Here is a 12,082-nt window from a genome sequence, read left to right on the forward strand (position 1 = left end):
AGCTCGATAAATACAACGATTTTAAAATCTAATGAGGTGGAAAAGAAATTTTACCCCCTGTTGTAGTGCAATAGGGTTAAAATATCCAACATAGCCATAAGAGGAGCACTAAGAAAGGATTTTTCAAAGTTCACCTCCTAGCATGATAATTTGACAGGGACAGGGACAGGGACAGGGACAGGGACAGGGACAGGGACAGGGTCAGGGACAGGGACAGGGACAGGGACAGGGACAACTTCACAGGAGGATTCCTAAAGACATATGACTAAATACATGTTTCAGGTTTTTTGAAAATTTGACCCCTAAAAGAGGTAATGTCAAAAACACAATATGGGTATCGTTTTTATGGTTTATCGGGTCGCTGATCACGATAAATACAACGATTTTAAAATCTAATGAGGTGGAAAAGATATTTTCTCCCCTGTTGTTGTGCAATGGGGTTAAAATATCCAAAATAGCCATAAGTGTAGGTTTAGTTTTTATCTATACTTCTGGTTCAAGATTTCAAATTGACACGGAAGTTCCTTATAGGAAGGATTTTTCAAAGTTCACCTCCTAGCATGATAATTTGACAGGGACAGGGACAGGGACAGGGACAACTTCACAAGAGGATTCCTAAAGACATATGACTAAATACATCTTTCAGGTTTTTTGAAAATTTGACCCCTAAAGGAGGTAAAGTCAAAAACACAATATGGGTATCGTTTTTATGGTTTATCGGGTCGCTGATCACGATAAATACAACGATTTTAAAATCTAATGAGGTGGAAAAGATATTTTCTCCCCTGTTGTTGTGCAATGGGGTTAAAATATCCAAAAGAGCCATAAGTGTAGGTTTAGTTTTTATCTATACTTCTGGTTCAAGATTTCAAATTGACACGGAAGTTCCTTATAGGAAGGATTTTTCAAAGTTCACCTCCTAGCATGATAATTTGACAGGGACAGGGACAGGGACAGGGACAGGGACGGGGACGGGGACGGGATAGGGTTAGGGTTAGGGTTAGGGTTAGGGATAGGGATAGGGATAGGGATAGGGATAGGGATAGGGATAGGGATAGGGATAGGGATAGGGATAGGGATAGGGATAGGGATAGGGATAGGGATAGGGATAGGGATAGGGATAGGGATAAAAATAGGGGACGGGGACGGGGATAGGGATAGGGGAGGGTCGGGGACAGGGACGGGACGGGGGTGGGGACGGGGACAAGGATAGACATAGGGACGGGGATAAGAATAGGGATTGGGGTCGGAAATTATTCCGGTCGGCAATCGCTATCTAGGCAGTGTAAAATGCAGGTGGCTCAGCGGGAAGGGATTAGTAAGTAGGCATCGGCGAGTATCCTGCATCCGTGATAACTATTATATTCAATGTGCTGTAAGAAGATCGTTGTTTGCTTGCCTTTTATATGTTTACATTTGCAATAAGTATAAGCAAAATGGAAAAAATTGTAAGCGATAATGCAAGGAAGTACTTTTTACCCTACCGACCATAGCGTCGAGATACTGGCTATGTGGGTTGTATGAAGTTTCCCCAGTATAAATATTTATATAGGTAAAATACATACATATTCGTACCTACTACTTACGCTGTGGTCGCTGTGTAACAAATGTAACAATTCTACAATCATTGCAAGAATTTCTTTTAAAACAATAGTAATATGTGTAAGGTACAGTCAACCAAAAAGCAGTGTAAGGTTTTTGGCTGACCGTACAGCAAATAGATCAGTTACAATGGCCCCCCAGTCGAGAATTGCCCCGCTTTACCTTAATCGAAATAATCGCGGACAGATGTACCTACAAAGAAACCTACGGATCCAAATGAAAATCTTATTTTTTTGTAAACGTTTCAATAAGAATACTTTTATTACGCGGGCGAAGCCGCGGGTAAAAGCTAGTAACTTGATAAGGAAAAAGTATTTTACCTAGTAACTAGGTACAACTTTTGATCGGCAAACTTTACGCGCATGCTATTCTCTAACCTTGGCTTAGATTTAAAAGCATGGATTGCTAAGTGTACGAGTACGGATGATTATTCTTAAGACAGAGTAGCTACTTTCTTAGTCCGGAGATCACTTTTGAAATAGACCACGGTTTGAGGATTCGACAAGTAACTCGTAAAGTAATCACTAAAGCAGGTCGCACCATCTCATGAGTCTCATGACTTATGACATAGGTCACTTTCTGATTAGGTCGTTCGATTTCTGAGGAGATAGGTTGCTTTCTGAGGAGATAGATCACTTCCTGTAGATTACTAACGGAAAACTCACCTAATACTGTACTAAACGCCCAAGCGAGCTCAATGAACCCCCTCATTCTTTCATGTGGCGATTCCCTCAAAGCCCTCGCCGGTGCCCCTGGCATCTCCATCTTGCTAACTGCATCAATATGTGGCAGCAGGTACGTGGATATCATTAGGGCAAAGATGTGGACGGCTACGAGAACTGTCGTGCAGACTGCAAACATGACGAATAGCCATTCTGGGACGTTGGTGGGTTCGTTGATTTGGAGTTCCACCATCGCAACCATTGCGAAGCCTGAAAGAAAAAAAAATGTTTAGTGTAGCAAGGATTATTTATATAGGATTTACATACTTAAATAAATAAATAAATATTATAGGATATTCTTACAGTACTCAGACAACGATATATATATATATATAATATACAAATACTTATACCTATTAAAGACTTAACTAAGTACACTGATGATGCCTACAATTTTTTTTTTCAAAATGTGGTAAATATTGACGTGATATCATGATTTTAAAATAGAGAAATATGTAATTTGTTTTTATAAAAAATAAAAACACGCAAAAATATTTGGGGAAAATCTGATTTTGGCCACTTCCTGGCTGCGAACAGCGCCATCTAGTTTTAAGCCTAAAGGGCCCATACATTTCAGGGCTACGCTTTTTTGTATAGGCTTTGTCAGTCCAGTATTAAATATAAACTGTCAACCAAATCTTGTCACTAAGAAAAGGCGGTAAATTTGAAAAATCGCGGGCTAGCAACACTAGTTTTGAAAATCGGTGGAAATTCGCGAGTCATTTGTATCTTATCTGTGGAAACCTCCACCCTACCAAAAAGAGAAATAACTAGCATATATCCGTCCCTTTCTAATACATTATTTAATTCGTAAGGAAGTAAAGGATGAGTATACGCGTTTCATATGCTTTTTTCTATTAGGGAGGCTTGGTGAAACCGCCATTGTTTACATTTATATTTTGATTGAAAATTTGTAATTACGGTTTTTATAGAAAACTGTATAAAATCTTGATGTGGCTATTGAAAAATTTACTTATACTTTTGTGCGTCTTGTTTTTGGCAAAGTTTAGCTAAAAACTGATGCCGTGGCAGGCATAATAATGTTTCAGTGATGTGAAGAGGTTATAATTTTATTATTGTACATGTAAAGTGAAGCGAATTATTTATTCCTTTGTGTTAAAGGTATAAGAGAGAAATGGATGTCAAGAAATCTATTTATAAACAATATACATTGACAATGTTTTACATAGCTGGACCCTAATAATACGTTTATTCAGGAACACGATATTGATGCGTATAACATTTTCCCGCCAAAGGATCTTGAAAAGATTATAAAGGTACGTACCTACTTAAACATCTAGCAATTACCTATATTAAAGATGATCATTATAACTTTCTTTATATTTAGACGGATTATCGCTAAGTTCTTACGTACCCTTATTTATTGTTACAGGTTTACAAGAACCTCGTCCAAGAAGAAGCAAAAAGCAAAGAATGAAGAGTACCTAGCCTCTGATGTTAATCTGCAAATTTGTACAGTTACCTATTCTTACAACATCAACAGCGTGTAAAAAAGAAATAAACACCAAATTAAAATATATCATGTGTTTAATTTATCAAAAATTTATTGAGAATTGTACAAGTCACATAATATATAGTCATAGTCAGTATTTTATTCAATAACAATATGTACATCCAGCACGGGGAGCATGGTCGCGCGATAAATGATAAAACATCTGGCCGTCCCTATAGCACTTACTAATAGTGCGATAGGGACGGCCTGATATTTTATCGTCTATCGCGCGACCATGCTTCCCGTGCTGGTTACCTTACATAAAATTTAAATAAGGAAATTATATCTTGTTTTCATCCTTAATGTACGTACGCACAAAATTATTGGATATAAAGTAACACACTTGTACTATTATATATTCTGTGGTAACACGCAAATAATGTAATGTATCACATTTCTCTCGACAAAAATAAAACTCCTACAAGATGTGGTTTAGGATTTTTCACGTTTTTATATTTGTACACTTTTCCACTAGAATCCAATATTTATTGGCCGCATTAATCAGCTTCTGTGTTGTAATTGTTTAACTTCATAACGAAATCTATAAAAAACATCAAAAACGAATGTTTCATTTGGATCCGACTACCATTTCAATTCCAATGCTGCAGGCCCAACGAGCCCCTTGAAAAAAAATCTGTGGCTGTTCGACGTACATTGCTGGTTTTTGTTCGTTTCATAGGGATACCATACTTTAGTTTGATGTACATTGCTACTGCCAAAATTTGGTTGACAGGCTATAGTTCTTGGTTTTAGGTATATAGGCGCGAAGGTTGGGCTGGCATGGCATTATCACCATGCCTCTCATATTCTACAAGTTTGTAAGTGCGAAAAGAACGCGCCGACGCGACGCGATAGGCGATAAGTGTCATGTGACCAGACTATACCGCTGGAAGATGAGAGGGGATCGTGGTGAGAGAATGTGAAGGATAAATGTGAAACTTGAGCAGTTTCACGTGCTCCGCTTACCCCTTTTGGTAATATAGGAGACGTGAGTTTATATACTACTTAATACTATATAGTATGACAGATACAACTAACTTCCAAGTAAAACGCTTGCCATCACTAAAAGCTCGGCCACACATGCGCGTTTTGATAGCGTAGGCGGAGCGGTAGCGGACGAACGCTGGCGGTGCGCCCAGCGGACGCCGGCGGGAACTAACGAGCGCGGATTGCGAGCGGAATGCGCGCGGATTGCGAGCGGAAATTTGTAAAATTCGCCCGCCATCGTAAATCCGTGTGGGTCCATAACCAAATAGCACATAACTAATTATGCTACCTGTTTATTAAAATAACCTTCAAGGCATGTTACCTTGGTCATTTTGGTAGGTTGCTCAAATATTTTACCCTATATTACCTACATCATTTCCTCAACTTTATGTTATCATTAATATCATTATCATAGAACAAGTGCACCTTCATATACCCAATAAAGGCAGCTAGTTCTGTAACATTATCCTTATCATACTAGAATCAGAGTCCTTAAGGTACCACAAAAGAGGAAAATATGTAGATTTTTTGTATACGGGAAAAATAGATAAGAAATTAAGTGAATCCCCGCGTGTGGCAGGAATGCTAAATAGACAATCGTTCCTCGGTATTTTATTTCCTAAAATTATAAGGGGCTTTTCTCAAAATGTAAGATCAACGTATAAAAAAAATGCGCAGCCAAAAAATAGCAGACATTGATATTATCTTTTATCGGGATTCGAACCCAGACCATCGGCTTAGGGGCCGTCCATAAATTACGTCATTCTAAATTAGGGGGGGGTTTGGTCTGCGGATGACGGTAAATGATAGATGGGGGGGGGGTGTTTCGAAATTGACGTCATTCTTATTTATTTATTTATAGTTTATTTTTCACGTACAAAAAGATTATTTCTAAAAAGAAATTTCTTCCAGCACACCTAGTAAGTGAGACTGCAAATGTGAGAGGCGGCTAAGGCGCATACAATACTAAAATAACTCATAATAAACATACATAAGTAATACAACATAGATGTACACAAATACAGTAATAACTACAGATAAAATACTCTAACAATAATATTACATATAATACTAGCTGCCCGCCCCGGCTTCGCCCGTGGTACTTAAATGTATAATACATATAAACCTTCTTTAAGAATCAGTCTATCTATTTAAAAAAACCGCATCAAAATCCGTTGCACCAAAATCAAATTACGCAAGATCCTCCCTGATGGATTTATGCCGCCACCCCTGCTGCTTACATCAAATCTGGAAGCAGCGCCTCCTTTAAAAGAGGACGCCAGCTTCTGTCCTCTTTACCTTCAGTTAGCACTGAAAGTGTACATCCACTTTCTGCGGCCCCTCGTCGTAGTGCTCGAATCTTGGGACGGCGAGGAACAGAAGTCCTTCAACAGTTGCATGACGGCGTAACGGGACAGGCACTTGACGTTGAGTGGGTTGAAGACGTGTATGAATCGAGCCAAAACGAATATCGGGAGGATACGGAGATATTACCCGTGATCCAGAATTTAAAAGAATGGGTGAAAACTCCGTGGGAGTTATCCAAAGAAAAGTAAAAAATAAGTAGTTATATTATATCAATGATTATTGCCAAAGTAAAAATAATAAAAGATGATTCTATAACCAAGTGTTTTAATCATATAATACCCTATTTTTCTCAAATCTGCAATGTTTTATTTTGTCAAACTGGTAATGACGTTGGGAGAAGGGGGGGGGTCATTAAGATATGACGATAGGATGATTATAGGGGGGGGGGTCTAAAATCTGAAAAAATCGATGACGTAATTTATGGACGGCCCCTTAATAGACAGAATCACTACCCACTACGCCAGACCGGTCGTCAAAACTATATAAAGGGTATCGAGCCATGCGCGGATTCAGGAGGGGGGGGGGGGTCATGGGGGTCATGACCTCCCCTGGAGCCTAGGTTGGCCATACAAATTGATCACGTGACCCCCCCTGGGGCCTGGGCCTTTACCACGCGACCCCCCCACCCTCCCCTGGGCACGAAGCTGGATCCGCGCTTGTATCGAACAGATGCTGTCCCTGCCTGTGACATGAGAGTCATGAGTCGCACGCGGGGACAGTACCCGCAGGGGGTAGCACATGATTGGCATTGGCACGACAGTAGGTACGAGTAAGTATAATATCGCCGCGACACAGATCAGATCACATGTCTTTTTCTCATCATCATCATCATCCTCCTTGCGTTATCCCGGCATTTGCCACGGCTCATGGGAGCCTGGGGGCCTTTGACAACTAATCCCAAGATTTGGCGTAGGCACTAGTTTTTACGAAAGCGGCTGCAATCTGACCTTCTAACCCGAAGGGTAAACTAGACCTTATTGGAATTTGTCCCGTTTCCTCATGAATCATGATGTTTTCCTTCACCTAAAAGCGACTGGCAAATATCAAATGACATTTCGCACATAAATTCCAAAAAACTCATTGGTGCGAGCCGGGGTTCGAACCCGCGACCTCCGGAACGAAAGTCGCACGTACTTACCGCTAGGCTACCAGGCGCTTCTATTACACGTGTCTTTTTAGGGTTCCGTAGTCAACTAGGAACCCTTATAGTTTCGCCATGTCTGTCTGTCCGTCCGTCCGTCCGTCCGTCCGTCCGTCCGTCCGTCCGTCCGTCCGTCCGCGGATAATCTCAGTAACCGTAAGCACTAGAAAGCTGAAATTTGGTACCGATATGTATATCAATCACGCCAACAAAGTGCAAAAATAAAAAATGGAAAAAAAAATTTTATTAGGGTACCCCCCCTACATGTAAAGTGGGGGCGGATATTTTTTTTCATTCCAACCCCAACGTGTGATATATTGTTGGATAGGTATTTAAAAATGAAGAAGGGTTTACTAAAATCGTTTTTTGATAATATTAATATTTTCGGAAATAATCGCTTCTAAAGGAAAAAAAAGTGCGTCCCCCCCCCTCTAACTTTTGAACCCTATGTTCAAAAAATATGAAAAAAATCACAATAGTAGATCTTTATAAAAAAATTCTAGGAAAATTGTTTTGAACTTGATAGGTTCAGTAGTTTTTGAGAAAAATACGGAAAACTACGGAACCCTACACTGAGCGTGGCCCGACACGCTCTTGGCCAGTTTTCTAATCGTAAATGAAATGAGGACGGGTAGTCTACATCGTGGCGAAATAATGCCACGATGTAGACTGCCTGGCCCTGCAGCAGTGTAGGTTCCAACGTCCACGTTGAATAAAAAATTAAGATTATTGGGTAAATTAAGCGATAGACAAAGTTCAGTATATTGTCAAAGTTTATGAGATGATTCGAGCCTGCAGAGAGTAATAATGGAGGGGAAGAGGATGAAAAGATGAACACTAAGGACTATACAGGTTGCCAAAAAAAAAAAAGGAATTCTTACATGTCGGCAGCAAATGCGAACCAGTCATATCTCGATCGTTGGCACAGACACACTATGTAATTATATATTTCCTAGCTCAAGTTTGCGAAATTCTCTTGCCTTCCTCTCATTGGCATGTCAGTTTCTTCAATGGATGCGATTGCAGTAATTAAGATAAGTGGCCTTGAAATGTTCATTATTAAAAAAAAAATTTGAAACGCTTATTTTCATTATCCGTACCTACGAACTTTAAAATTTGATTACACACTAGCTTTTGCCCACGGCTTCGCTCGCGTTAGAAAGAGACAAAAAGTAGCCTATGTAACTCTCCATCCCTTCAACTATCTCCACTTAAAAAATGAAAAATCGAAATCCTTCGCTCTGTTTTGCCGTGAAGGACGTACAAACAAACAGACACACACACTTTCCCATTTATAATACATATTAGTATGGATATACAGGGGGGATTTCAACTGCGGGAAATTTCAACTAATCGAAATATTTTACATGTTCTCTAGAGTACATATATTTAAGTTCTTTCATCATTTCACTGTAGACACTTGACAGTCGTCTCCATGACAAACCGCCGGGCCCGCCCATACCTTTTCTTACAAGACCACAAAAGGACTTCCAACATATAAGCTCTTCTGATGTAGCTCAGACGAGGTTATCAATGATAAGCTTATTTAAGGACTTTCACGTTACTCCTCTAGGATTTCCCATTTTACTATAAAGAAACCACGACTTCTATTACAACAAGCTCACCTGATAATAGCTCCGAGGTACTATCAGTGGTTTTCAGCTTAGCCCTCAACGCGAAGACCCATGAAAACCCTTTGCTAGCCGTTTGCAGGTTCCTCACGTTTCTAGGATATCCAAAATACAAAAGACTTTCAACACAACTTTACCTGCTGCAGCTCCGAGGTGGTAGCACTGGTTTTTGGCTTAGTTAAGGGCTTTCAGGTCAGCCAGGATTTCCTATCTTACTAGCAGCACAGGGTGCCTAGCCGAATGGCATTTCTCCGACGCCAAACGAAAACGATACACCGCTGGCTCTGTCGCGCCAATACGCAAGCGCGATAGAGATAGATATCTACTAGCGCCTCGTTTGTGCCATTCGGCTAGCCACCCTGGACACAGAATTTCCAATATAACCTCACCTGATAATAGCTCCGAAGTAGTAGCAGTGGCTTTCAGCTTGGCCCTGGACATGTGTAGTCGTCTCCATGACAACCCGCCTGGCCAGCCGTTCGCAGGTTCCTCGCCAGTGTACCCGGGAGTCCCCGGCATGGCGAGGGCGACTTCGCTTACGCTCTGAAAAGTAATACTTGATTGAAAGAGAGTTAAAATAAACAAGTCTTTAAATAGATGGAATGTGAACAGGCGGTCAAGCACGGTAGCGTGATAAAACGTAGGCGTATCACGTCAGTACGTCTTTTTACGATAGGGAGGCACCGACGCGACGCGACAGCGACAGAGTTTATCGAGGGTTTGTCACAATAGTGTGCTATCGCAGGGATGCTGCTAAATTCGTGTTTATCGCAAAAAGTAAGCTTGTAACAGCTAAATCGATAGTTGACTATGATCGCAGCCGCAGGGTGGCAGCGGTGTGGCAGGGTTAGTAGTATTTTTTTATACGACTGCTCAAGAAAAGAAAAAGGTATTATAAATTAATACAATTATGTCAGATTTCCAGCCAGAAAAGAGCAAATAAAAAACTATGATAGAGGCAGCAAACGAGCAGACAAGCCGCCTGATGGGAAGCAGCTAGTCATCGCCACCCATGGACATAACCAACATCTGCCCCTCTAGCACAACTTGAGTTGTCGCGCGCGAGTCTATACTTGAAGTCGCGCTTGATGTATGGACTCGCGCGCGACAAGACAAGTTGTGCTAAAGGGTCAGTACCGTTACCATGGGCTGCCCAAGTGAGAGCCGTATTACTTTACTCAGAAAGTAAGTGAGTTTACATTTGTTTACAATATATTGTGCCTAACTTCACGTCAAAGAAGCTGCTTCTATCCCTTTCTAAGTTTATCAATAAACGGAGAAAGAACTATAGGCGAATGCTACGCCTCTGGTGTTTACGCTATGGAACTAAAATCATAAGTAAATGTAATTTACCTATCGAAATCTGTCAATATAGGGTCTACTGCAAATTTCGAAACATACGCACTGAGGTATTCTTTCTCTTTCACTTTATACTGATAAGAGTAAAAGAGACGCATGTCCACATTTCGATAACTTCGGTATTCGGTAGTAGGCCTCAAACCATAGGCCAAGTCCATCTGACGTGACATTTCTGTCAAGTTATACAAAAATCACACGGAATTTTCACGATTATATTTGCAGTTTTAAATAAAATTATGACTAACATATTGCATTAATTTATAATATAACGTGAAATTCAAGATTAGCTAAAATTGAATAAAAAGATAAACCAGTGAACAAATCAAATAAGAGTTATTTTTGGCCATCATTTTGTACTATTTACAATTGAGATGATTATATTGCTCAAAGCAGTTTTTGGTTTCAGAAAGATGACGGAAGCTATGATTGAAATCAATATTTCCGAACAAACCCGTATGGTATTCAGTCAACATGGAAGATCCCACTGAGCATGAAACTTACAATAACTTGCAGTAAGTTTACATACCTCACATTTGTAAGTTTAGAACGTAAAGTCGAAAAAATATGACAACAACATTCAACTTATTGGTAATTTGAACCTTTCAGAAAATTACTAATACTATATTACTATAACATGACAAATGAAAACTGATATTATAATATTGCGAGGATGTTTTGATCACAAGTTATTTAAATGTTCATTTATTACATTGCTGCAACAAGGTATTAGTTATGTTATATACGCAACGTTACGGCAACATTAACTTTGAAACATCAAGTTTTCGATATTACCTAAATGTCTAAACTTAAAGTTTCCCAAATGTTCAAAATCAATATTACTGCAATTGACCACTTGAAATATTGGTTTTATGCAGTTGCTGTAATATCACAAATTAACATTTCCGCCAATAAAACCTTTTGATAGAACTGGTATTTTTTTTTGTAACATTACACATTACTTATAAATACAATGTCACAGCAATTGTTTTTTTTTTAAGAATTAATTTCTCAATGTTGCACCAATTTGTAATAATTACGTTTATAAAACATTTAACATCAACATTACAGTCATTGACCGTTTTAAATATATTTTTTATAATTTAGCTGCGTTATCACAAAATGATCTCTCCTTCAACGATATAACCCGTATCAACTTTGGTGCCATGGAAACTAGGCAGAACCCTAGTACCTATGGGACGCGACATGCGTAGATACGTTCGCGCAGTCCCATATCCAGGCGACCCGCACTCAGGCTGGTGGTGCAGCTGACCAGGCCCAGATTCTCAAGCGCCGTAAATACTTACTCGTTCTTGACGAAGGACTACGAGTTTGCGGCACTTGATGCTATGGAGACACTGGGTCCTTGGTCGGCAGACATGAAAGCCTTTTTGGGACCTCTGTCGGCACGGCTCATTGACTCCACAGGAGACCCCAGAGCTGGAGCATATTTCTCTCAACGTATCGCTCTGGCAATACAGAGAGGAATTGCCGTCAGCATACTTATAATGGGCACCATGCCGCAGGCGGAACTTTTAGATGGAATTTTCTTTTTATAATTGGTTTTAAATTTAACCCTTAAATGCATGAATTTTTCTTTTAACGAGATATGAATATATGTGAATGGTTTTCTGACTGTAGGAAAAATAATAAAAAAATATTTAATACCTACTGATTTTAATACCAAATCAGTGTTAGAAGTTAAATAGGCCAAAACTTATTTATATAAATATATAATTATTGGCAAGTTTTATTTGTAAAG

The 12,082-nt window shown here is 39.6% G+C and overlaps 1 protein-coding gene across 4 annotated transcripts in view; it reads right to left on the bottom strand.

Moving 5' to 3' along the window:
* LOC125236848 (calcium release-activated calcium channel protein 1-like) overlaps positions 1-12,082 on the bottom strand; it is a 130,463-nt gene that overhangs the window by 7,157 nt on the left and 111,224 nt on the right. For all 4 annotated transcript variants that reach the window (XM_048143786.1, XM_048143785.1, XM_048143787.1 and 1 more), the window contains 2 exons: positions 9,354-9,507; positions 2,268-2,534 (listed from right to left, as the gene is read on the bottom strand). In XM_048143786.1, coding sequence (XP_047999743.1) covers positions 2,268-2,534; positions 9,354-9,507 — 421 coding nt within the window. The remainder of the gene's footprint in view (positions 1-2,267; positions 2,535-9,353; positions 9,508-12,082) is intronic.

This window comes from Leguminivora glycinivorella, chromosome 19 (genome assembly GCF_023078275.1).
Source record: "Leguminivora glycinivorella isolate SPB_JAAS2020 chromosome 19, LegGlyc_1.1, whole genome shotgun sequence".
In the NCBI taxonomy this organism is placed as follows: domain Eukaryota; kingdom Metazoa; phylum Arthropoda; class Insecta; order Lepidoptera; family Tortricidae; genus Leguminivora; species Leguminivora glycinivorella.